Source organism: Danio aesculapii, chromosome 11 (genome assembly GCF_903798145.1).
Source record: "Danio aesculapii chromosome 11, fDanAes4.1, whole genome shotgun sequence".
Taxonomy (NCBI): domain Eukaryota; kingdom Metazoa; phylum Chordata; class Actinopteri; order Cypriniformes; family Danionidae; genus Danio; species Danio aesculapii.
This window is the reverse complement of record NC_079445.1, coordinates 3808295-3836278: the sequence shown is the minus strand read 5'-3', so window position 1 is coordinate 3836278 and position 27984 is coordinate 3808295. Positions and strand designations below refer to the sequence as shown.

Genomic DNA, 27984 nt, shown 5'->3' with positions numbered 1-27984 from the left:
TCAAGAATCCTCATTCATCTATAAGTGATATAACCTAATGGGCTCAGGACTATTTTGGAAAACTTTTTTCAAGTACCACAATGAGTAGTTACATCCGCAAATGCCAGTGAAAACTGTACTGTGCCAAAAAGAAGCCCTATGTTAACAGTGTCCAGAAGCACCATCAACTTCTTTGGGCTCTGAGGCATCAGGGATGGACCATCACACAGTGGAAACGTGTACTGTGGTCAGATGAATCAGTATTTCAGATATTTTTTGGAAGAAATGGACACTGTATGTTTCAGACCACGGATCTTAAAAATGGGACAAATTTGCACCCAAAACACTTCATCACTTGGTGTCTTCAGTCCCTAAATGTCTTTTAAGTGTTGTCAAAAGGAATGGCAGCATTACATAGTGGTAAATGCTAAAACTTTTTTTTTAATTTGTGTTGCAAGAATTTGTGTTGGGTCAGTTGCCGTTTCTGTGGAGTTTCCATGTTCTCCCCACGTGTGCGTGGGTTTCCTCCGGGTGAAAAAAAAAATTGAAAAAATTCAAAAATAAAAATCACGAGGAACACATTAAATAATGTTTTTTGTTTTGTCTGCAAAATACAAGTCAAAGTAAATTTGAAAATCACTACTTTACAATTTTATTTGTGTTTTCCATACTGTCCCAACCTTTTTTGATATGGTTAGTTTTTCAGTAGTGATGTCAAATCAATAACTAAATCCGCACATAATCATCTTGAAAACATTGCAAGAATTAGATGCTTTGTTTCCAGTAAAGACAGCTCATCCAGAACACTGCCAGGATTCTGACCAGAACTCTATACACTGCCATCCAATTACATTTAGAAGAGATTTCAAAGTGTTATTAATGTTTCCTAAATCAATAACTGGCCTAGGACCTCAATGCAGTTCAGACATAATCACTGAACATAAACCAAACATATCACTAGGATCGAGTAAACTAGAAATTGACATTTGAGTTCACTCAAAGCAGTGTAAATACTCTTTTTTAATCCTCTTGTTCATGTAAAGCATGCTGAAATGCTATTTATTTATAAAATGTGCTATATAAATAAACTTGCCTTGCCTATTGCAAACCCCCAAGCATATAATCAATGCTTCAATCACATTGTGAATTTAGGAACAAAGATCACTAATTCTCCACTCCCACTCAAATGTGTATTTGCACAAGCACAAAACATACACAAAGGTTCAGAGTCTTTCCAAATCCTGAATGCAGTAAAGTAGATGGTGTGCCATGTCTTCAAGGTGGATTTTATGCATGTTTTTGTACATCTCTTTTACTTCAGGGTCATATGAGACTCTTGTCATCTCAAAGAGCTATGGACAATGGGTAGGTCTGCTTATTCTTTTAGTTTTTCTGCACTAATATTAATTCATAATTATTTCTAACAGATTAATGGGGTCAGTAATCCAATGTTAATAATAATCCAATGTTAATAAAAGGCCAAAAAAATGGGGAAAATGTTTTTATTTGTATATCCTCTTATACCCCATCAGCACGACGATACCACCATGACCAGACTCTTAAAGGTACTGTAAAATCTTTCCTAAAAATCTAATACACCATTAAATCATATACAGCAATGGTTCTCAACTAGTGGAATGAGGCCTATAGAAGTGCCATAGCAAACTTACAATTGCGTCTGTAACCTCAAATTGTTTATCTATTTTATATATTAATGCATTTAGTATAACACCATGTCCTAACTACACAAGACGTGGTGACATGACACGCTTTAAAAGGTATCTTTTCCATGTTAAAAGACGTTTTTGTCCTAACCATCACCAAGATGTGCAAAATTTCTATTTTAGAAATGCTAGAAAACGTTTTAGAAAAGTTTAGACAAACAATATGGCGGCAGAACAACAGCATATACAGCACTACTTGAGTCATGATTTTGCCAAGTATGATGTGATCCTGGATTAACATCTATGTTGATCCTAGAACATCTATATTTATACCTCTAAACACAACCATAACTGTATATTATTCCCAAAATCAGAGGGGAATAATAGTTGGATAATAATGCATAAACCAAACCGTAAGCCTAAACTTCACATAAACTGTAATTCCCTTAATTCTGATTGGCTGATTGGAATGTTGTTCCAGGATCAACATAGATGTTATTCCTGGAACATGCCCTACTTGGTAAAATCCGTTTGGCAATATACTACAAAGACAATGATCACCTCAGGTACTGATTATGTGCTTTATTCAATGTTAAAGACTACCAATGTGAGTTTAAAAGCATTTTACATGACATTTACTGCCATACAACTGAAAGCAGCAGCAGATAGTTCACCTCAGATCTTGAACATAAAAAAACTAGCAGACGGTTTGAAAATGAAACCGTGAGTCAGACCAACAAGAAATAAAGGAATAAATACTATTTCTGTTATGACAACTCTCTGAGAGATTATGTATGGTAATGAATATGTGTGGCATTGTATGTGTTTAGTCTTGGAAGCATAGATCAGCTACGCAACTGCTGCTCAGATTATTATGGCAGAGCAAACACCAAGACAAAATATACTTGCTACTGGCAGTATATTCACAGAAATGCAGTCTGAGAGTCTAACACACTGCTGCAGAGATGAAGGGGTTCATATTTAATTGTTTATTTATTAGTCAAAGGACTATTTAAATGTTAAACAAGCATCTTGTTGGCACAGAATCAGCGGAGACCAATCTGTTTGTTCCACATAGTAAATTATGTCAGCTTTAGCAAAACTTTGCATGTAAAAGATTGTTATTAACGAAAGAATAGTAAAACTTAAACTTAATTTTATACATGCACCAGTCAATCAGCCAGATATTGTAATTAGATAGCACATGATCGGCCAACAGTTGTTTTTGTTTTTTGTTCCAGACTTGCATACATTTAAACTACACTGTAAAGATTTAATAGTACAAAATGTGTACAAAATGGAGAGTTAAGAGGCCAGGGGTGCAGACAGAGCACATTCATATATAACAGCCTATATGAACCACAAATATCCAAGAACCATTGAAAAAGATGTCCTGCATTATAGAAATATTCTGCATTATATCAATTTATTGAAGTTTATGCATTATATATACACTCAGCGGCCAATTTATTAGGTACACCTGTCCAACTGCTCATTAACATACATTTCTAATCAGCCAATTACATGGCAGCAACTCAATGCATTTAGGACAATCTGCTGCAGTTCAAACCGAGCATCAGAATGTGGAAGAGAGGTGATTTAAGTGACTTTGAACGTGGTTGTTTGTGCCAGACGGGCTGGTTTGAGTTTTTCAGAAACTGCCGATCTACTGGGATTTTCACACACAACCATCTCTAGGGTTTTCAGAGAATGGTCTGAAAAAAAGGAAATATCCAATGAGCGGCAGTTCTGTGGGCGCAAAATGCCTTGTTGAAGCCAGAAGTCAGAGGAGAATGGCCAGACTGGTTCCAGTTGATCGAAAGGCACAGTAACTCAATTAACCACTTATTACAACCGAGGTCTGCAGGAGAGCATCTCTGAACGCAAAACACGTCCAACCTTGAGGCAGATGACCACACCGGGTGCCACTCCTGTCAGCTAAGGAACAGGAAACTGAGATTACAATTTGCAATTTGCACAGGCTCACCAAAATTGGACAACAGAAGATTGGAAAAACGTTGCCTGGTCTGATGAGTCTCGATTTCTGTTCAGAATTTGGCATCAACACCATGAAAACATGGATCCATTCTGCCTTGTATCAACGGTTCAGGCTGGTGCTTGTGGTGTAATGGTGTGGGGGATCTTTTCTTGGCACACTTTAGACCCATTAGTACCAATTGAGCATCGTGTCAACACCACCGCCTACCATGTATTGTTGCTGACCATGTCCATCTCTTTATGACCATAGTGTACCCACCTTCTGATGGCTATTTCCAGTGGGAAAGTCTCAAACGGCCCCCACAGTCACCAGATCTCAATACAATAGAGCACATTTGGGATGTGGTGGAATGGGAGATTCGCATCATGGATGTGCAGCCAACAAATCTGCAGCAACTGCGTGACGCTAACATGTCAATATGCACCAAAATCTCTGGAAATCTATCTGGAAATATTTTCAGTAGCCTGTTGAAATCTATGCCACAAAGGATTAAGGCAGTTCTGAAGGCAAAAGGGGGTCCAACCCGGTACTAGTGAGGTGTGCCTAATAAAGTGGCCTGTGAGTGTGTGTATATGATTATACAAACAAGACTTTTGTATTTGGGCAGTTTTCAATTTAACGGATTAGGCTATTCCTTTCAAAAAGTTAAAAAAACAAAACAATGAACAATAAACCACTGTATTTTCATCAACTAACGTTAACAAAGATGAATAGATACTGTAATAAATGCAAAGTTCATAATCGGTTTATGTTAGATGATACCAACATCTACTAATACTGTACAATCTCATTGTAAAGTGTTGACCTAAAAACAAAATCTCAGAGATGAAAGTTGAAATAATATTTCAACTCAATTAACTACTTTTATTTATGTACAAATAAGGATTTATAAATAAATTATATATAAATAAGTTTCAGAAAATAAAAAGATCAAATTAAAAAACAAGCAGTATCGTCAAAATACCAGAGGTAATATACTACAACAATAATAGACTTTCGGTCAAAAAGGTTGAGAACCACTGATAAACAGTATTGCAATTATACTTTAAGAGTTATAAACAAGTCAACTAATACACAGCACTTGAAGTAAACTATGCTTCCGTGATTTACTTTAACTTTGATTTTACTCTCTGTTTAGTTTATATGTGCAATCCAAAATAATTGTTTTCCTAATTGCCTCCTTACAGAAGCGAAGTGTGAGCAGTGCTGAGGTGGGATCTTTTCATTGTCTGTCAATGCTATTTTATTTGAATCTCCATAGTATGAATATGTAAATACACCAGCAGTCAATAGAGAAAATGACAGTTGCAAAGTCTTCTGCCATTCACTCCAATTGTGTGATTTGCGGAGCTGAGTATTGGAAAGGTTTCATTAAAAGCATCTGCTTAAATTAATAAGAAATAAAATATCTTTGAAGCAACAAGTTTAGATACCAGTTACCAATCAATGCACAGAAGTTAAGAGAGCAACAAAATGTTAAAATGACCAAATATATCACAGTTTCATTTCCTATTTTCAGATAGAGGTGCAGAGTGTAAAGGTGAACTGCAAAGTGACGTCCCGTTTCGCCCACACCGTCATGACCACTAAAGCTCTTAATAAGGCCAACGTCTCACAGGAAGTGTTCTTTGAGGTGGAGTTACCCAAGACATCCTTCATCACCAACTTCAGCATGTCAGTTCGTTTCCCTCTGAATTCATTTCAAATTTGAGAAATCAATACTCGGCATAATCCATCCTGTAAAAAATATCTGTAATTTAGCAGGTATCCAAATTTTTTGATTCATGTTTTTATTTTTGGTAATTTTGTCTTTATTTATGCTTTGGAATTGCATCATGGGACCTTGACAGACTAGTTTTTCGCAATTCTGTGATTGCTGAATCCAACGCAAAATCAACAAAAAGTCGCAAATTTTTGCAATCCTGCAAAATTCTTAATTAAAACCAAAATAATAGAAACTTTTTTTTTTTTACAAACTCATAAAACATCCAATTCCAAACCATTTAAATCAAATGATATTTATTTCAGTTTGCAATGAGTTGTTTTACATGACTTATAGATGTTGCATACGCAGTGCACGTGATGTATTTGAGTGTCTTTCAAAATATGACATCTCACCTGTGCCCTCACAATCATTACAGTACATGGAATGGGGGGCGGGGGGAGTTTTCAGCTTGTGCAGTGAGCAGACGCAGATGAAGCATGAGTGATTTACATGTGAAGTTATAGCAAAGATAAGATATAGACATCATGTGGCGCGAATTGGGCGTTTTGTGCGTTTGACGCGCTTCAGACTGCAAAAGAAAGTTGGAGCAAACGGAGCAATAGGACAGACAGGTGGAGAAGAGACTGGTTCAAGGGTGACGGCCGCTGGACGTGACCGAATTGAAAGACATTATTTGTGCTTTGCTTTACATGTATGGCTGGTATTATGATATGCGTCAAATCGCTAAATTATTTCGTCTAACTAATTTCCTGCGGTTAACGAGAGAAAACGCTTCCTTGCCATTGACGAGTTTTACAGCAATTCGTGTTTTTGGTGTATTACGGTAGGGAAAGCCCTAACGCATGTCCTATGTGTGACATGGTGTCAGATGCTCCTGGGAGTGAAATCTGAGAGAAAGTAAGATCGTGGATAAAAATAAGAGTAATACAACCTTCCTTTGGCTTAATCCCCACCGTTTCAGATCTTGTGAAAAAATAAATACGCTTTATTTTTATGATTTGTGTCATTGTTTCACATTGCACACCAAACATAGTAGGTTCCCTAAAATAGTAAATAACTATATATACATATACATTGGGGCGACGGTTCATCAAAACACACCACCAAAATATCAATGGAGTGGCTTCACAACAACTCTGTGTCCTTGACTGGCCCAGCCAGAGCCCAGACTTAAATCCTACTAAACATCTCTGAAGAGATCTAAAAATGCCTGTACCCCATTGCTTCCCATCCAACCTGATAAAGCTTGAGAGGTACTGCAAAGAGGAATGGGCAAAAATTCCCAAAGACAGATGTGCCAAACCTGTGGCATCATATTCAAAAAGACTTGAGGCTGTAATGGTTGCCAAAGGTGCATCAACAGAGTATTGAGCAAAGGCTGTGAATACTGATGTACATAAGATTATTCAGGTTTTTTATTTTTAATAAATTTGCAACAATTTCAAAAACTCTTTTTTCACATCGTCATTATGGGGGATTGTGTGTAGAATTTGGAGGAAATAAATGAATTTAATCCCTTTAGGAATAACGCTGTAACATAAAAAAAAAATTGGAAAAAGTGAAGCGCTATCAATACTTTCCACATGTATTTCTCTATTTATTATTTCTTCACCATTATATTATTTCAAACTATTAAAATGTCAATAAAAGTTAGACTGTAGAGTTTAAAAATCAAAATATCAACAGAGCAGAGATCAAGCTCCCATAATGCAATTCACAACCATAAATAAACAGAAAACACAAAATATAGAAACTGTTTATTAGCAGATAATTAACAGATATTTTTTTACAGTGTGCAACATGTTTTTTGTGGGCTTTTCAGGGAGATTGATGGCAAGATGTACACAGGTGTGGTGAAGGAAAAAGAGAAGGCCCAGCAGCAGTATCAGAGGGCTGTTTCCTCAGGCCGGACTGCTGGTTTAGTCAAGTGAGAAGGCAAAAACTAAAAGCCAACAAAAATTTTAGACTGCTTAATGCAAACATGAAACTAACGAATTGATATTTTCCCAGGGCTTCGGGTAGAAAAATGGAGAAGTTTTCTGTTTCAGTGAATGTTGCAGCAAACAGCAGTGTCACGTTCATTTTGACCCATGAGGAACTTCTTCAGCGGCGGTTTAGCAAATACGAGCTAATGATCAGAGTCAAACCCAAACAGCTGGTCCAGCACTTTGAGGTTCATTATTAAATAACCACAGCAGATCTTATAGCATTACACTGAAGCCACGTGTATATTTTTAGAAGTGAATTGCAAAAAGATTTAAAACTAATAATGTTTTTTTTTTACATTTTTACTTGTAAAAGATTTCAATTATTTAAATGTAAAAAAGTAAACACTTACAAGTAATGTACACAAATAATGTTACTTGCCAACTGAAGTCAAAATTATTAGCTCTCCATGTGTGCAGATATTTAAGAAACATACTAAGTGAACAGATTTATCTGGAAAACAATGCTCAAGTCAGATATTCTTCCTTAAAAATTGTGCGTTCTGTGTCGGAATGTCTGGCTTTGTTTTGGTCTCTATAACCAGCCCCCTGCCAGTTTACCCAAATATACCGGTTCCCAGTGTTGCCTTGACAGAAAGCGCAGCGCATTTCATTTAAAACATAAAGCAGGGTTTCTGCAGGTTTCACCAAGTTAAATTTAAGACTTTTAAAGACATTTTTAAGACCATTAAGAATGAAATTGTAGACTCATAAAGAGCTAAATACTAAGGATTAGATTTTTTCAAATGGGCCAGATGAAAAAAAGAGTTTTATTTGTGCTATCAAAACAATATATTTTAGTAGAATACATCTAATAATTCAATTATATATTCTTAATTTAAAAAATGTTAATATTTTAGATATTTCTTAGCAAAATATTTTAAATATTGTGTAAAAACAAGCAAACTATACTTGTATGCATACACCTTTTTACAACATAAACTTTCTTTAAAATAAAAAAATTAATAAATGTTTTAAAAGTTTTAAAAACTATAATAAACTAAATGTATGCACAACAATCTGTTCAAGTCAGTGCCCTCAGCAGTAAACACATGGAGCACTTTTAACAAAATGTTATTGTAAGGAAAATAATTAAACTATTATGATAAATAGAGTTAAAAATTACCTTTTAAAATAAAAGATTTTATTGAGATGGATTGTTGGTGATTGTTTATGTATTGCTACCCAATCTGGCCAAAATCCATACAAAGGAAAATTAAGACCGGTTTAAAAAAAGATTTAAGAACTACAACACAAGATTTCAGTAAATTTGAGACTTTTTAAGGCCTAAAATTTAGATTTTGAGACTCTCAATATATGCAGGCGCAGCCAAAAATATGGTCTCCAGAGGACAGTAGCAGACACATTATAAACGTAAACAGCAGTTTACAGTGTAAGGCTCGCTCATTAGGCATCCTCGCTCTTGTTTTTTGACGTTAATCTGGCAACCTGCATCTCAGTCGTCGGGGCTGGGTGAAAAAACCTTCTCCAATATTTTGAATTCGTACTGTAATACCTAGTTCAACCACTAGGTGTCAATGATGCACCTTTAACAACGCTTTTAATAAGTTTTTGTAAGCAGAGGCTGCGTCTGAAATTTACTACTTGAGTATGTACTACAGTTGAATTAGAATTTACTAGATGACCCTTAGAAAAGCGCATTCTATATAGTATGATTGTGAGTAGTATGAATGGAGTTCGTACTACATACACTTTTAGTCATGATCACGTGATCTACTCGCATCAGTTGCGTCGCCTAACTCCCATTCCTGAATTCTCTCACATGGCATCACGGGATAGCGTAGTGTCCATCAGATACGCACTTCAGAATCTCACTGGAAGTAGTAGGTTATTTCTCGTATTACTCGCATACTGTTTTTCGGATACTATGAATTCAGACATACTACTTGGCTCGCATACTGTTTTTCGGATACTATGAACTCAGACATACTACTTGGCTCGCATACTGTTTTTAACATACTATAAAGGATAGAAGTGCGCAATTTCGAGTGCAGCCATTTTCATTTTACTTCAAATGAATGATTTGATTTCAATAATCTATTGATTTTTATATCTATTTATTAATAATTTATAATTTATAATTTATATATTAATAATAATAATAATAATAATAATAATAATAATAATAATAAATAAATGAAAAAAATGATGAGTCCTGTCTCCTATCCACAGATTGTGGCAGATATCTACGAGCCTCAGGGAATTGCATTTGTGGACGCCTACGGTACATTCATCACCAATGAACTGCTGCCTCTAGTGGACAAAACTGTCACCGATAAGAAGGTAACTATTCAAAAACCTTAGGATGAATGGTATACAGCTTAACATATACAGGGTTTTTCCTGGCTCAAAATGAGGCGGTGGTGGTCGCAATCATGACATTTTTGCTATTTGAAACAAACACATTTTGCAGTATTGTAATCTTATCAAGTAAAACATTATCTTATTTAACAGATTTAACAGAAGGCTAATGTTAAATGTAACTAAATACATGACCAATGATTGAGCATTATTGTGACTGCCTGCCTGATTTTTGTCAAAAGGCTAAGGTGATGCAAAATTTGATGGAGGTGGTGGAGGTTATATTGAATATTGAATAATACTAGAAATAGCATTATCTTTGTTAGATATTAGTAATGCTATTAATAATAATAATAATAATTGGAACTTTTGTTCAGGCCCATGTGTCTTTCTCTCCAACACTGGATCAACAGAGGAAATGCATTGAGTGTGACGGTACACTCATTGATGGAGATTTCTTCATTAAGTATGATGTCAATCGTCCTCATGACATCGGGGACATCCAGGTCAGATATCATTAGGACAATAAAAACATGCATGAAGAAAAAAACTATTCTGTGGCCTGTCCATCCATGTTGCACTTTAATACATTGTATTTTGAATCCAGACATTGTCATTAGTCCATCGACTTCTATTTCTTTTTTGTATTTTTAAATAATGAAATGTTGCATTTTAATTAACTAATGTATAACAGTAAATGATAAATCGTGTTTACTGTCTGCAGATTGTGAATGGATACTTTGTCCATTTTTTCGCACCAGCCAATCTTCCGCGAGTGCCAAAGATGGTTGTTTTTGTGATAGACAACAGTTACTCTATGGTGGGAAATAAAATGGCACAGGTGAGATGTGAAGCATTAAATAATGACAAAACACTGTTTTCAATAGATATTTTGTCAATATTTTGACAAATTTCAATATTTTGAAAGACATATGTCTTTGTTGCTGGAATCAGACAAAAGAAGCTTTGGGGACCATTCTGGGTGAACTCCCTGAAGACGACTACTTTGCGATCATAGTCTTTTCCACCACTTTTGTTGTATGGCGGCCATATTTAAGCAAAGCAACTGCGGAAAATGTGAAAGAAGCCCAAGAATATGTCAAAACAATTGAAGTTATTGGTAGTAAGTATGAATATGAAATATACACAAATTTCCTGTTATCACTGACCAAATTACTAACATCATTAATTTGGTACAAATACGAAAATACAACAGCAACACTTTTGTTTTCTCTCAAGAAACTCAAAGATCTAAAACTTTTTCTATGTTCACAAAATGCCTATTTCTCTCAAATATTTGCCAGATGTGGTAACTACTAACTGCTTATGTCATTAACCTCACACAGTCAGTGTGTTGACATGGACAACAATACTATGATTTTAATACAGTTAAGACAATACTTTGATTAAGAGTCTACTAAGGCTGTGCGATTAATAGAAATAGAATCGCAATCACGATTTGAAACGTTGCGATTAGCTAAATCGCAAGAGTGTCACGTTATGGTAACGAATCAAAGTCAAAAGGATCCAAATACAAATGAAAGTTTTATTTAACAATGAAGAGTGCAACAATAAGCAAACAACAGGACATCTAGGACAGCAGTTCTAAAACTGGGGGCTGCCAGGTGGCGCTAGGGGGGCCACAAAGAAATTGGTGAGGGGTGATCAACAGGCCCACCTGGATTAATTTTGTGTCCTGAGTCATTCAGAAGGTTAATGTATTTCTTTATTATAAATTGAGCTCAAAAGTACCACAAATATGAAGCTTTATGTTTGTGTTATTTAAAATGGTGTCCGTTCCACCATTTTCCATTTTGATATTGGTAAATGTGTCTGCAACTTTTGTGAAGCATTAAATCACTGTCATATTAACTGTCAATCATGTTCATAACTGCATAAATGGATTATTCCTTTTTTTAAAAGTTGCATATTGTGCATGTATATCATACACAAACTGTACTAAAGCAATTGTATGCGTTTGTATTTAAAAATTCATATCAATACATTTTGTCTTTGAACCACCAGGTGGCAGTAGGCTATTTGTACTTTTATTTCAGAGTGCAGAGTGCATACGTTTTATTAATATATATTTTTAAACTTTATATATAGATTAAAAATATATTTAATATTTTCTCAAGCGTATATAACTACGACTGTAATAAAATATCAGAAATCGGTACATACTTTCGGTATTATCTTTGCTTAAACTGACCCGATCTAATCCTGTTTATATGAAATAAGCCTGCTCTCGAGCAGGTTTGAGCTACCAGAACTGTTGCTATGACAACAACTCTCGCATGAGTTTTGAAGAACGAAACGATCCTGGATTGTGTCAAATTGTCAATATCCAAACCCAGCTAATTGAGTAATCAGTGTGCAAAGAACCGACACATGGAAGCTACAACACAAACCCACGTCACAACAACAAACATGAATAGACAGAGCGCATGCACCTGACAACCATGACAAAGAGGCTGCGATATGAAATATATATGTATTATTTAATTTCCCTTGCTCAGAGTAAATGCGTGACTGCTGTCTATGTGTGATAATCTTACTATCCAATTGAGTAAGCACACTTTCGTTCTGCCCAATCAGAATTGCGCCACCGAACTATGTGGGACACTCACAATAAAAAACAAAATAGCAAATAAACAGGAAAGCGTGGACAAGTGGGATGCGGTTTGCCACTTCCGAAGCATTAATAGACTAATTATCTGATAAAAACTGAACATCGGTTTCAAAGTTACAGACACTGAACAAACACAGGTATTTTGTAAGAGCTGGTGTATAATTGTTGCCACAGCACGGGAAAATACAACAACCAACACCTAAAAAAAGCACCTCAGGCCACTATATTTTAATTATAAAAGGACATAATATTAAATAATAAAATAAAAATTAATTCAGCACAATTATTTCGATGTGAGAAACTTTTGTTTTTGTCTCAGGTACAGAATTGCATGATGCGACAATACATGGTGTGGAAATGCTGTACGCAGAACAGAGAAATGGTACAGCGCCAAAGAATATGGTACTGATGATGCTCTTGCTGACTGATGGACAACCAAACCAATGTATGTGACAATACCAACAACCATTTAATGTTTCTGTTATTTTCTATGACATGTAGCTTTAATAAACATACAAACTAACCCTAAAACATCTTATATCCAAAAAACAAGAACTTTCAAAATGTCATGTTCAATTTAAACAGCATTCTATCAACCAGTTTTTTGCAGTATACTCTTTTGTAGTATGTTGTAGTCAGATAATTTGTAGTATGTTGTTTCATGTAATGGAAATCTTAGTTTGTATTCATTTTTAGACCCGAGATCTCTTCCTGAGATCCAAGAGAGCATTCGCAAAGCCATTGATGGCAACATCACTCTATTCGGTTTGGCCTTCGGTAATGATGCAGATTATGGATTTTTGGATACGTTAAGCAAGCAAAACAATGGCATTGTTCGCAGAATTTATGAGGACTCGGATGCTCCGCTTCAGCTGAAGGTAACAAAACTAGAATCTTCACAAATGACTGATTTCATGCAAATTTAGGTTATTAATTTAAGTTATAATTAGCTGGGTTTAAAAAGTAAATAATGATAAATGGATCGGTACCTTTATCTTCGTTATCTTTATCCAATCTTGATATTTCTTTAAACATTAGAAATTCTTTTATTTAGAAAAAAGTTGTATATACTTTCACACAAACACACACACATTTAGGCAACAAAATGTAATCAAAACAAATCCTTTTGAATCAGAATTGAATTCAAACTTTCCATATCATTAAGATGTTAAACTTAATAGTTATTATGATGACTTAAATTATAACTAATATTGTTAATTATCTTCAATAAAGGGATTTTATGAAGAAGTGTCAAGTCCTCTATTGTCAGAGGTGAATTTTCACTATCCGGACAACACCGTTAACTCATTGACAAGAAGTCATTTTAAACAGCTATTCAACGGCTCTGAAATCATGGTTGCCGGTCGACTTAATGACTTAAATGACATAAACGACTTCGACATTGAAGTGTCTGCACAAGGGGTGAGTAAAACATCTGTAGATCCTGTGAAAAAATAAATAACTCCAGTACTATCTAAAGATCGCAAACTATGGGCTAAATGGTGGTTGGATGTAGGGCTGCACAATATATTGTTCCAGCATTGATATCACAATGTGATCACTCACAATAGTCACATCACAGGACATGCAATGTTGAGTTTGTATTATAATTGATCATTTGCATGTGTTTTTGATGCCTGGGATTGTATAATGATTTTAAAAGCATTCAGGTATAAGAAATTGTACCATTTGTGACCTTAACTAATTAATGATTAATTTTATTGAATTATTTTATCATTCAGTTACTTCAGTTACATTCAGTTAAATCTACTTTTCAAGCTGTTTGGACAGCCATATGTGCATGTATGGTGTATAGACTGTCATATTGGGGTGATAAAAGCACACCCAGTGCCTTTTTTTCAATTTAACAACATAAAAAACGGTGGACCATTTGGAGAAATTTTCAAACCGACCGCAACTTTACGTAGGAGAGTGGTCCCCCCGCCCACCAATATTGATTGACAGGCGCGTCATCATATCCTCAGTTTGTTGATTTACGGCCGCCATTTTCAGCGCGAGTCGAAGTGATATCATTAAAGAAACACGCTAGCTCTATTTTTAGATGCAAGGCTCATTGGGCTCAACACAAGAGCAATATTCTCCACATTATCGCTCTAATCGGAATTAGAAGCTCCCTTTGATCTTAACTAGCATGCGTTTTAGAATTCTAAACATAGGTTTCTATCAGGGTACACTCAAGTCGACGGCTGGGCGCCGCGGACTGCTGCAGAAACCTATGTTTAGAATTCAAAAATGCGTGGAGCGACCAGTTTTCACAGCAAAATATTCACCGCATGCATGGATTCAGGACGCATTCAAGCAGAATGCATCTTTCCACTTGAAACGCAGCGCTTAGGAATAGTTTAAAACTGTTGTCATGTCAGCTTGCTGCAGTAAACAAAGCCCGCAATGCTTGCCCCGCCTTCGCGCTCTTCTTATTGGCCCACTGCTCTAAAACTGAACGCGAATGGATTGGTTAAAATCAGCTGTCAATCCCTCTGTCAAAACCTTCTGCCTTCAGATGACAGGGAGAGATACATCCGTGAAAATGTAAAGCGCTGAAGATGAGAATGAAAACAACACTGACAGATTTAGTTTTAGAAACCACCTAAAGCTACAAATAATGGCACATCTGATTACTGATCATGTGGTGAATGTTAATCCACCATCTACATTTTTCGAAGAGTGGATAAAAGGCTTCCATTGGCCTCAAGTCCGCAACGAATATAACTAAAGCATTCACTGCAAAGTCTGTGAGTTGGAATTTTCAGGTAACTGTTTGCCACATCTACACATTTTAAGTAAGATAGGTTCTGTTTAAACCTTCATTTAATCGCCAGACGCTGTCAGCCATGCAAGTGGCAAGGTATAAGTAAAATTTAACACCACGTACAACATCGCAAAGGGGACTGCACTGACTAAGATTAAACTAATATTGCAGCTCATGAATCCAGTATTGACCGCTATTGCTATTTAAATGACGTATACTAATAATAAGGTATATTTCAAAAGCATCTGTGCAACCACACGTGAGAACACAGCACAGTTAACGTACCGTTAACAGATTTCATGTCAAGCAGTGCGTGCAGGGCTGGTGAGTGGTCCGTGTAACTTTTCGTCACTCAATTATGTTATAAAAATGTATTTTCTTGTGATAACGAGATTTCGTTGAGACATATTTTACTCACGCATGCATATATATTTTTTTGCTTTTCAATCGCAATAAATCTGTTCATATAAAACTTGTAATATTGGTGCTCATAATTGGTAGGTGCGACTAAATTTTGGCAGGTGCGCCTAAATATTTCAAGTTAGGAGCACCAGTGCTACCAAGCAAAAAGGTTAATTTCGAAGCCTGAATATATATTGCAATGTTAGATTTTTCCAATATTGTGCAGCCCTAGTTGGATGGTTTAAAATGTATAAAATGATATCTCATTGTTAGTGAAAAACTGTAATTCTGAATACAAATAACTGGGGTATTCATTTACAAAAGCCCATACAGTTACCAAAAAAGACCCAGCAAATTAAGATAAGATTGTGTTACGACCAGCATACGTCTTACAAATTCTCACAACGCAAACAAATTAAGAATATGCATTTCATTTTCTCACAACACATGTAAATAATACGAGACACAACAGAAATGTTGGGGAACCCTAAAACAGACAGACCCGGCTATTTAGGTTATGGTTATTGAGGCTAATAATATACAAAAGACAAGGGAATGCATTGTGTGAAAATGCAACACATTTTCCTAATTTATTTGCGTTGTGAGAATTTGCAACATGTATGCTGTCAAACCGATGAAGATCTTTTATTAAATTGCAGTTGTTTTTTTGCATATGTTTTCTTAAATTGTAGTGTGTTAAGCTCTCTCGGCCACTGTACCAATAGGCTTTCAGAACACTCCCACCTCTGATTGGATACTCAAACAGATTAGCTCCACCCCAAACTCACATCATTGGTTGAGTCATTAATGCCATGTCAGGCTTACTGTAAAAATAAAAACTGTAGCTCATTCATAAATGCAACAAAGTCTCATTGGGAAAATGTGCCCAGGGCTACATATTTAAGAACTGAGAAATGTATGCCCTGGAGTACATACATGGCTGAATTTGAGTGTAAAATGAACACGACAGGGAGGCAAACCAAAAATATGCAGTGCGAAATTGTGGTAAAAACATGCGGCTGCAATAGCTTGGTTTTAGGAAAGGGGTAAATTTAGATGCTTGTAATGGAATTTAGGGATTTAGGGAAATGGCACCTATGAGAAAATGTGCCCCAGTAACATATTTGAGATTGTCAAAAATGCAAACTGCAGCCTCCAGTGGATTTGTGAAAGCAAATAATTATGTATTGGTTTTCAAAAATGTAGCCCTGGGCACATATCTCCAATAAGCCTGGGTTGAGTGAAGAATAACCTTTCCATTTAAGTGACACTTGTAGAAATCTTACTTTGTTTGATGTACAACAGTTTGACAACAATTTTGAGATCAAAGGTCAGGCAAATGCACAAAAGTGGGATACAATCTTTCCTGACGACGAATACATCTTTGGGGACTTCACCGAGCGTCTCTGGGCATATCTGACCATCCAGGAGCTCTTGGAATCGAAGTGAGTTTGAGAAAGCATGATTTTTAGCATGCTAACCTAAAACTCTTATGAGTCAACACAAAAATAGTTAACTCTATGTGAGAATATAGCATAGAATAAATTTTTTATATTTACTCCTCGTTTATAATGATTTAACCAGACCACCTGAATCATATCCATCAATTACAGCCATTATTTTCTGACAGAGACAAGGGAACACCAGAGGAGAAAGGCAATGCCACTGCTGATGCTTTGAGCCTTTCATTAAAGTACAACTTTGTTACACCTCTTACCTCCATGGTCGTTACTAAACCAGAAGATGAATTCAAAAGCGACACATTAATTGCTGACAAGCTGACTGAAGGTATGACTGAACCAGCAGAATGATTGTAAATCACAGAAACTTATGCTTATAAGATATTCACAATCAGTACGTTTACATGGACACCAATAATCTGATTTTAAAATGATTAAGACAATACTCTTTTGTCTACCATGTAAACAGTGATTTTTAATTACCTTAATCTGACTAAAGTCGTTATCAAACTAAGACTACTTTAATAAGTAGTTTTAACCAGTTTCATGGCACTCACTCTTTTCTCAACACTAATTCACAGAGGAACGTGGAAAATTTCAGAGATATGGTAAGTCATTGCATTAGCACTTATTAATATAAGTTATATATTTAAAAATTTGCTTTAAAGGTCTAAGTCTGATTGTTACGTTTGACATTCCATCATTTCTGAGTCCAAATGCACCAAAATGCAGCTCACAAAACCAAATTAAAAATGGTGCTACGCTGTAAAAAATGCAGGTATCCACACAATTCCTTCATATTCTGCCAACACAAATTGATTAGGTTAACTTAATCGTTTTTAAAAATCTAAGTAGATTGAACATAAAACAATTGTCCAAAAAAACCTTGATGGTCAAAGTCGCAAAGACGTGAATAGACATCCTGCGGCACGAAAGATGCGATTCGCACAAATGAAGCGGCTCGAACTGAGTGATTTGCGCATTTGACACGCTTTAACGAGTGAATTGCTCAAGTTGGAAAATCTAAACTTTAGCGAACATTTTCGTCATGTTAACCAATCAGGAGCTTGTAAGGCCGTAATTATGACGTAGTGCCTGTTGTTGGTGTCCTGCGGGGAAATCCTCTTGCCAACACATAACAACAGCTCATCAAACTGAGCTCGGCTAAGTCTGAAGCACTGCTGAAATCTTCCATCATCCAGGTGCAGTTTCAGGAGGAGCTGATGAACTCAAAGAGCTGGGTGCACATCTGAAAGTGGACTCTGACACGGCGCCGAACGAATCTACGCTATTTTTCAGCCTTCCTTAAGCACACAAAGCATAGCTACTTTCTCAATGAAATCTATGTTAGCCATTTAGCTACAAAGCTAGAGTCACCGGGCAGACAGAAGCCCTGCCCATGTTGCGAATCCGCATCTATTGTGAAGTGACTAAAAATGTTCATGCCTCTATTTACGTGCGAATAGTGCTATTATTTATTGTGTTGTTTTAACTAATTTTAAATAAGATCTTTTAACAAGCAGAAAAAGTAATTTCTCGAGTTTAATATGCTACGCTTGCATATTAGCCAAACTTGATAGCAAAGGATCTAATGTTTAAGCTCTATCTTTTTTTGGTCTTGTGAATTATATGTAAACAACTTTTATGTAAAATATCTTGCTCAGGACAGTAGTAATTGCGCGAGATCATACAAAATGCATATTATTTTTTTTGTGTGCTTTCCTGAGTACTAAGTTGTGATCATTTTCACAAATTCTGTGAGATATTATGAATAACTAAACTATTGGTGTCATAAGTGGATACTATATGAGCCCTAGAGCTTATAATTTATTATTATTTGTGCCTTCTTGTCTTAAAGTTGTACTGTAAGTAAATATTTTACATTTAATTAAACCTGGAAATTAAATCAAAGCAAATGAAATATTCTTGTGCAATTATTTTTGTATTTTATTCATTTATTTTTATGTTTTGCAGGTTACTCAGCCATGCCAGTCAGCTCACATGCACCTACATATTATGGTATGTCATTGACATTGCACTGCCTTTTATGGAATGCTGGTAAATGCTCATAAGTGGCATCTGTAATGTTTGTTCTTACAATTTGTCAAATGTAACAGTTGATGGAGATCCACATTTCATCATTGAGCTGCCAGATAAGAATGATGCTCTGTGCTTCAACATTGATGACGAACCTGGTACCATCTTCAACCTGGTTAAAGACCCGCTTACAGGTCAAAACAACTTTTCCACTTTAATATTTAAATGGATTATACAATATATTAATATATATTTTTTCAAACTTAGCTATGGAATGAAGCAATATCATAGCAAAGGACACAAAGTGAGCTAAGTTCATGATCCAAAGTATGAGTCACGCTTTGTATTAAAGGTGCTGTATGTTAGTTTTTGACTCTTCTAAAGCATAAAAATACCATAATATGGTTGCAGATATTTAAGAAACATGCGAAGTGAACATTCTTGTTTCAGAACAATGCTGAAGTCAGATATTCTGCTTTGAAAATGTGCTTTCCGTGCCAGACCGTCTGTCTTTGTTTTGGTCCCTTTAACTCGCCTAATGCAAGTTTAGCCAATTATATTTCAGCACCCCGGCTTGCCTTGGTAAAAAAACGTGAAATGCAACCTCCGGTGGATAGTAGCAGACTCCGAAATGAGACACAGATTCAGAGTTCCACATGAGGTGGATATTAATTAGCAAATAATATAAATATTACGAATGTAAACATTAGGTGGGCAGGTTATATTGTATCCCCCTAACAACACAATACATGACGAGATTTGCAGTGATAAGCAATTTGGCTGTTTGCACCGGACGAAACACAACAGAAATTTAAATTCAGCCATTCAGAAGCACAGAATAGTGCACTCACTGCACTTCAACGAAATGGTAAGGTTTAGAATCTAATTAATATATATTAAACCTCTTTAACATTAATAAATATACATGCTGAATCACTGATGTGTGTTGGTTTGCACTGATTCACATTTCTTAAGTTCAATTTCAAACAATTAACTTTATTTTCAAGATCTCAGGTCAAGATATGTTGCTGCTTTTAGTAGTATGACATTAAATGTCATGTAAAATGGCATGCAAACTCACATTATTAGCATTTAACACTGAATAAAGCACATGAGGTGTACCTGAGCTGATCATTGTCAGTTTATCCTGTTGTTCCGTTGCAAGAATTAGAAGCCGTTTCTAAAATATAAATTGGATGTGTTGGTTAAAACGAAAACTTCTTGTAATATGGATAATATTCCTTCTATCGTGTGCTGTTGCTTATTTAGAACACGATTTAAATCAGCCTTAAATCAACCTTTAGGCTTGAGAGTCAGGCACACTCCTGTTGATGTTGTCAATCTGGCAACCTGTGCTTGCGTGTGTTTTAAACTAGGAGTGCAATAACTAGTTCAACCACTGGGTGTCAAACTTACATACTGCACCTTTAAGGGTTTAAAAAAGTCATAAGGAAGGCCATTAAGCACATATAGTTTGATATGGTTTTACCCATCAGATTTTCTGACAGAAATGTGCTGCTATTAGTTTGGCTTCTAAGTAACTTACATATGTAAATTGTACATAATCATTAAAATATTTCCACTTTGACCGTAGGGTGCATGAGCATTTTGCATATGCATTTTCGACTAAACTACATACATTTTAGTGAATGAGCACTGTCACGCGTATACTTGCCAAATAGGCAGGTGCTTTAACATTGGAGAACCATAATTAAATATATATTTTGCTAAAAAAATATTTATGTGCCATGATTAAAACATTCAATCAATAAATTCACCTTTGACCCTTACGCAGGATCATGAAAAAGCATAGTAATACTGAAAAAAGTCAAATTTCTTTCATTTGGTTTCTTGACCCTCCACAGGTATTGTGGTCAATGGCCAAACCATTGGTGATAAGAAAGTCATTCCAGGGGAAAAGGTAAACACCTATTTTGGGCGCTTTGGGCTCATTCATGAGAAGTTTGATATCAGAATGATGGTGAGCACAAAGGAAATCTCAGTGACCGAGAAAGGAAAACATGCAAAACTCTTCTGGGCTGAAGCTGCCACGGTGAAAGGGCCCAAGTAAGATTTGAACTTACGCATTTAAAGTCAGTATCAAGGTTTACATGGAAACCTTTTGCTTCAGATGCAATGAAATTTCATTTGAAAAGAGAGATGGGAGCACAATCTCATTAAAATTTAAAGTAACAGTCACCAAAATAGCACGATTATGATCAAAGCCAAAAAGGGTCAGTTTCAAAGAGCTATAAAACATTATAGGCTCTATTTTAGCGATCTAGACGCAAAGTCTAAAGCGCATGGCGCAAAAGCATTAAGGGCGTGTCCACTTTTGCTATTTTAAGGATAGAAAAAAACAGTCTGCGCCCTGGTCTAACAGTGCTGTACTTATTCTCTTAATGAGTTATGAGTGTGTTTTGAGCATAACGTGCATTAAACGTATCAGAGACTTGTCTCCCATTCTCTTTAAGAGTCAGTTGCGTCACACCATGGCGCATTTGCTATTTACATGGCCGACTTTGTAAGGGGAAAAACTGAATGCTTCACTGCAGAGAAAACAGTTAAAGACCATCTGCAGGGCAAGGATAAAGAACAAGCCTCCTCCATTGAGCCTCTTTACTTTCTCTTGCCTTTACTTTTACTCTTTACTTTACTCCTTTACTTTCGTGGAGTAAGGAAACGGTGGAAACTCACTCCACTGAAGACATACATTAACCAACATATTTAATTTTGTTTCAAAACTATTTCTAAATTCAGTTTTAAAATAGCAATGTGCAAACAAACACACCTCCTTTTCAGACCAGCACACCCATGAGTGCACAGTGGCGCAAATGGATTTGCCATTTAGACAATGTGGTGCAAAATATGAAAATGACAGTTGCGCTGGTCTGACAATAGCAACAAATCGAGCCAAACACACGCCGAGTGTATGATAGGGCCCTATTTGTATGGTATTTTGAGCTGAAACTGCACATTCCCACTCGAATGTCATCAAAAACTTATTTTAAATGTTGTAAAAAGGGGCATAATAGGTCCCCTTTAAAACTGTTGGAACACAAAATTGATTAATCAAAATGACCCTTCCTAGACCAAAACAAAGCATCTGTATATATCTTCTGAAGGAAAGATTGGTGGGATGACATATGAAAAATTACCTTTTTTTATTCTAATACAACAAACTGTCCATGTAAACACATTTAGAGCTAAATGAAATGTGTACCTTTCAAAAGGAGTTGTAAAAAGGCTCCACTGTTCTTCTTTTTTCCAGCATGGATCTGCAGGTGAACAAAGATCGTAGTTTAACAGTGACTTTGAGAAATTCTGTCAAGTTTCTTATCATCCTGCACAAAGTCTGGAAGAAGCATCCATATCATCAAGACTATCTTGGCTTCTACACCTTGGACAGTAACCTCTTTTCAAGCAATGTCCATGGCCTGCTTGGTAAGATAAAAACTTACAGCAATACATGTAGTGTTACTTTACATACAGTGTTATTTTAGTATCACTAATATTATAGTAATTTTAAATGGTTACATACAGTAAAAACATTAATAATATTTTACTAGATTTTTTTCAAGATACAAGTGTTCGGCTTAAAGTGACATTTAAAGGCTTAACTAGGTTAATTAGGCAAGTTAGGGTAATTAGGCAAGTCATTGTATAATGATGGTTTGTTCTGTGGACAATTGAAAATAAATATTGTATAAGAGGGCTAATAATATTGACCTTAAAATGTTTTTAAAAATGTTAAAACTGTTTTTATTCTAGTAGATATAAAACAAATAAGACTTTCTCCAGAAGAAATAATATTATAGGAAATACTGTGAAAAATTCCTTGCCCTGTTAAACATCATTTGGGAAATATTAAAAAAGAAATCCACAGGAACGCTAATAATTTTGATTAACTGTACATTGGATACTATATTACTTTACACAGAAAACCTTAATAAGCATTTTTCCTACACTAAAAATAGTTAACATAGCTATTTTTACATTATGCACTCAACTTAGTATAAGTAATTTAGTGTTTATATTTTATCCTAAGCCACTTATATTTAAAATTGTACTGTAATCTTTTTTTTATATATTAAAATGCCAAAAATACTGTAAATCTTGTTTAACTTCCTATCTGTTAATGTTGTAAATCACAGAGCAGAACAGTCTCTAAATGGTCTGATGTGTTCACGTTTCTTTAGGTCAGTTCTACCATGGACTGGAATTTCAAGTGGGTGAACCATTTCCAGGAAAGGATCCAAACAAAGTGGATGCCATCATGTTTGTGAAAGGACAAGAGCTTGTAGTTACCAGGTACGTTTAAGAAACTATGATTAGCCCTTGTACTTAACATGAAGGATTTGAGGTTACCATTGTATTATTCTGTGTCAACAGGGGTTTGCAGAGAGATTTCAGGCAGGATGTGAAAAACGGAGAACAAGTGCCCTGTTGGTTCATTCATAATAATGGCACTGGACTGCTTGATGGAGTTCTTACAGACTACATCGTCTCTGGTCTATTCAAGTCAATTTAAGAACAAGTCATCTCCATCAAAATAATTAAGCCATCCGCCTTTAAATGCAATTTTAAAACATCATTTGTGTTTGGAACTAGTATTATGAGATCGCAATCATTCAACATACAGCAAAACTGAAATAAGTGACTTGTTTTTACTACACATATTTTTAAAATATATATACCAGCCAAGCTTCTTCGCTTTCAATTCTCTGAGAAAGACACTGTATGGTTTGTATTTTAATTAAAAAAGAAATGTCAAACAGCTTTATGTTGTTATTATGTCAATGGCACATGTTAATGCACCTTATGGGAAAAACAAACCTTTACAAAACTCTGAATCATCTGAAACATCAAAATGATACGCAAAAAAATCTGGGAAATCAATTCTGAGCTTGGTTTTTAACAGCGAATGGGGATGTATGCTTTACAAACACATGTGCTCTGCTTGCATCAAATACGTACATATACCACTTGAACCAAAATGAATTATTAAAAAAGATAGTTAAAGTTTACAAAAAGTAAATAAAAAGAGTTTGGATGTTGAACTGTGCTTACATTAATCTTATGATATTAAAGCCAACTTACATGACTTGCCGAATGTGCAAGGGCTCTTCCTCATGAGCATTTGCCTGTTCAGTGTTGCCAGATGTAGCTGACTGATTCCAGCCGAAAAGCTATCCAAAAACCGCTGAAATGCAACCCGCCTATGTCCTGTTTTACCCGCAAAAATAAATTCAAAACCGCCCAATTGGGTGGGTAACCGCCCAATATGGCAATACTGTGCGTGTTTTAAAACTAGCCTAGTGCCATTTGCTATTAAAAACTAGTCTAGAGTGCCATCTGCTGTTAAAAACCAACTAAGAGAGCCATCTGCTGTTAAAAACCAGCCGAGAGCACCATCTGCTGGTAAAAACCAGCCTAGAGCTTCATCCCCGGATAAAAACCAGCCTAGAGCACCGTTTGCTGTTAAAAACTAGCCGTGAGCATGCTGCTGTTAAAAACTAGCCTAGAACACATTATGCTGTCTAAAAACTAGCATAGAGCGCCATCTGCTGTTTAAAATTGGCCTAGAGCACCATCTGCTATTTGAAAACAAGCACAGAGCACCATCTGCTGTTAAAAACCAGCCTAGAGCGCATTCTGCTGTCTAAAAACTAGCATAGAGTGCTGTCTGCTGTTTAAAATTAGCCTAGAGCAGGGGTCACCAATCTCGTTCCAGGAGGTCCAGTGCCCTGCAGGGTTTAGCTCCATCTTGCCTCAACACACCTGCCTGGGTGTTTCAAGTTTACCTAGTAAGACCTTGATTAGCTTGTGTCTGATTAGGGTAGGAGCTAAAATCTGTAGGACACCGGACCTCCAAGAAGTTTGGTGATCCCTGGCCTAGAGTGACATCTGATGTTCAAAAACTAGCCCAGAGCGCCATCTGCTGTTTAAAAACTAGCCTAGAGCGCCATCTGCTGTTTAAAACTAGCCTAGAGCGCCATCTGCTGTTTAAAAACTAGACTAGAGCGCCATCTACTGTTTAAAAACTAGACTAGAGCGCCATCAGCTGTTTAAAAACTACACTAGAGTGCCATCTGTTGTTTATAAACTATCCTAGAGCACTGTCTGATATTAAAAACTAGCATAGAGCGCCGTCTGCTGTTTAAAATTAGCCTAGAGCAATATCTGCTGTTCAAAAACTAGACTAGAGCATGTCTGCTGTTAAAAACTAGACTAGAACGCATTCTGCTGTCTAAAAACTAGCATAAATCGCCATCTGCTATTTAAACTAGCCTAGAGCACAATCTGCTGCTTAAAAACCATCTGCTGTTTAAAAAAAATAGCCTAGAACACTGTTAAAAAACTGGATGCTTATGTAGCTTCAATAATGAATTTTGGAATTAAAAAAATGTATGTCATAAAAATATGATTTTAAGACCATTAGTGGGAATGCACTGGTATAAAAAGTACAACTGATTGATGAAAATATTTAATGTTATGGCTGATATTAAAAGTCTGTATTCTAAATCAAATTTTAAAAAATAGCCCTTAAAAATCACAAGGAAAATGAGGGATTTTTGTACATTGCTGGTGCTGGTCCTAGTTAACAGTCCTCACAATTTTTAATAATTACTTTTTGGATCTTTATGTATTCTGACTTAAATAAAAAAAAATTTCAGGTAAGATGTTAACCATAACCTCAAATGTTATGAAGTGACAACATTAAAAAAATAAAAAATAAAACCTGCATGGCTGCAGAAATGATGACTAAACTGTGTAACCATCCAAAAGAAAGTAGTTCTGCAAGGTTTATAAGAACCCTTCCTTTCACAAACATCAGATCTCATCCAGAATACACCTTCATGGCCAAATTAATGAGCAGATGTTAATGTTAATAGTGAGAGCTTGAACTGTGTGTCGTCAATGGAGCGAATCGTTCTCAACTACATCTACTCTAAGTTACAAGCCTGTTGTAAAATCCCTGACCAAAGCTTCTCATTATATACAGTAAGAATACAATGAGTTTAGTCTTAAAATATGGACAGCTAATTAATGCCTTTAATAATATTTTACATAATATTGTGGTGTGTCAGCTAATGATTTATTGCCAGACTATGCTGGCAAAAAAACACAATGCTAATTTTTTAACTTTTTGTCTGTTTCACTGTAACACCAACCTGATTTCACACATGTTCCTGGATTAACATCTGTGTTGATCCTGGAACAAAATTCCAATCAGCCAATCATAATTAAGTGATACATTTAACATTTATGTTAAGTTTAGGCTTACAGTTTATGCACTTACATGATTGTTATATCCAACTATTATTGTCCTCTGGTTTGGGAATAATCTACATTTTTGGTTGGGTTTAGGGGTTGGGAATAGATGTGGATTACATTAAACAAAAACTATGTTCCAGGATCAATGTATATATTAACGTTAATCCAGGATAGCATCGTACTTGGCAAATCATGACGTGCTTCACTGTAATATGTTAAATAAAAATAAATAATAACTATATCTTTAAGATAATCCAATATTTAGTTTTTTTTTTCTGTGCTAGTAGGACATTTTTCATTAAATAATGCATAATTTGCCTATTTAAACGTGTGTGTCTTGTCTTGAATATGGCTAAAGGACATAATTTAGCAACAATTAACGAAAACTGTGCACATAATAATTATAATATTGACAATAATTCCAACTAACATTATACAAAATAGATTCTCGAGAATTGGGAAATTTAGTTTAGTGTAAGTTTAGTGTTTTGAGTGGTTTAGAGTCAATTACAATGAAAATCTTGACCTTGTATCCACAATTATGTAGGCCTAAACATAATTTATTGATACAGAAATGATTTTTGTTGCTCACCTTCACTCTGTAAAACTAATAGGCCTGCGTTTGCCCAAATTTCAGTAACATTTGGAGATGAAGGGCGACATCTTTAACGGTTACCTTTCGGGGGCTCCATATTTCAGTTACTTTGAACCGTTAAGCCCGCCAATTATGGAAATGGGCGGGGCCATCCAACGGGACTTGTTTGGAATCCTCAGACGGTGTTGATGATTCGTCCTTATTAAATCAGGCAAAAACTGTTGAATAAACTGTTAAACGAAAATTTCCCACAGACTGACTTACAGTTCGTATGTTTGAAATTGGTCTGTTGCTTCATTTACTATTGGCAATTATAAAAATATGTTTTAAAAAACCTTGCGATTTTTTTTCTCCTTAAAAGAACAAACGAAGTACAAGTCATGTGACTTGGTACGCTTGGTTAGAATTATGAGAACGCTTTGCTGGTAAGTTTTACCAGGTAAAATCAATGTTTTACTAATGTCTAAATACCTCATATACTATGTCTATGTTGTGATTGGTGTATTATATTTAAATAAATTCTCTTTAGACAGACAAAAGAATACAAACCACACAATTTACACAGACCAATATTTGAAATATTTAATAGGAAACTTTTATCCAACGTGACTTATGAATAAGAACAATGTGATATAAAAAATAAGTAATAAATAATTCCTAGTTAGTGTAATATACAGTTCTGTCTGTTATCGTTGCATCTACAGTTTATGCTTTGCTTTTTGTTTCGTTTTGCTGTTTGATATTGTTTGTTTCGTTTTTGTTTGCTTTTTAAAATAAGAAAGTACAAACAAACCAACCATTTTTATTTAGCTTACGTGTTAGCTTCATTATTAAAAATGTAACACACATTATTTAATGAATAAAAGGACTAAGCCGAAGGAAAATGAATGAACGAATCATTATTTTAACTTAATAACTGTAGTTTGGGATTTCAGCACACTGTATGGTGGCATAAACCAGAAGGAGAAAATTTATAATATTGATAGGTTTTATAGATAAATTGTTTTGTGGAAATAATTTTTTTCTTAACTTTCTTTAAATATTTTTTTTTACTTTCGTATTATGGAAAAATGCATAATATTGTGTAGGACTTTTATCATAGAAAGTGTTTATCCAGAATTCCTTACTACCGGAA

The 27984-nt window shown here is 35.4% G+C and overlaps 1 protein-coding gene across 2 annotated transcripts; it reads left to right on the top strand.

The window, feature by feature from the left end:
* The first annotated feature begins 1516 nt into the window (after positions 1-1516).
* Positions 1517-23753, top strand: itih3a.1 (inter-alpha-trypsin inhibitor heavy chain 3a, tandem duplicate 1). 2 transcript variants are annotated; one of them, XM_056468675.1, is made up of 21 exons: positions 1517-1544; positions 4830-4853; positions 5162-5316; positions 7191-7295; positions 7379-7541; positions 9547-9657; positions 10053-10181; positions 10400-10516; positions 10630-10798; positions 12627-12752; positions 13004-13185; positions 13541-13729; positions 16785-16924; positions 17110-17267; positions 17521-17547; positions 18914-18958; positions 19057-19170; positions 20842-21043; positions 22248-22420; positions 23176-23287; positions 23369-23753. In XM_056468675.1, the coding sequence occupies exons 1-21, from the start codon at positions 1527-1529 to the stop codon at positions 23505-23507; spliced, it is 2598 nt and encodes an 865-aa protein (XP_056324650.1). In that variant the 5' UTR covers positions 1517-1526; the 3' UTR covers positions 23508-23753. The 2 variants fall into 2 exon arrangements, with proteins under 2 accessions (XP_056324650.1, XP_056324651.1); XM_056468676.1 differs by lacking the exon at positions 4830-4853 and having other exon boundaries at positions 1521-1544.
* Positions 23754-27984: the final 4231 nt, after the last annotated feature.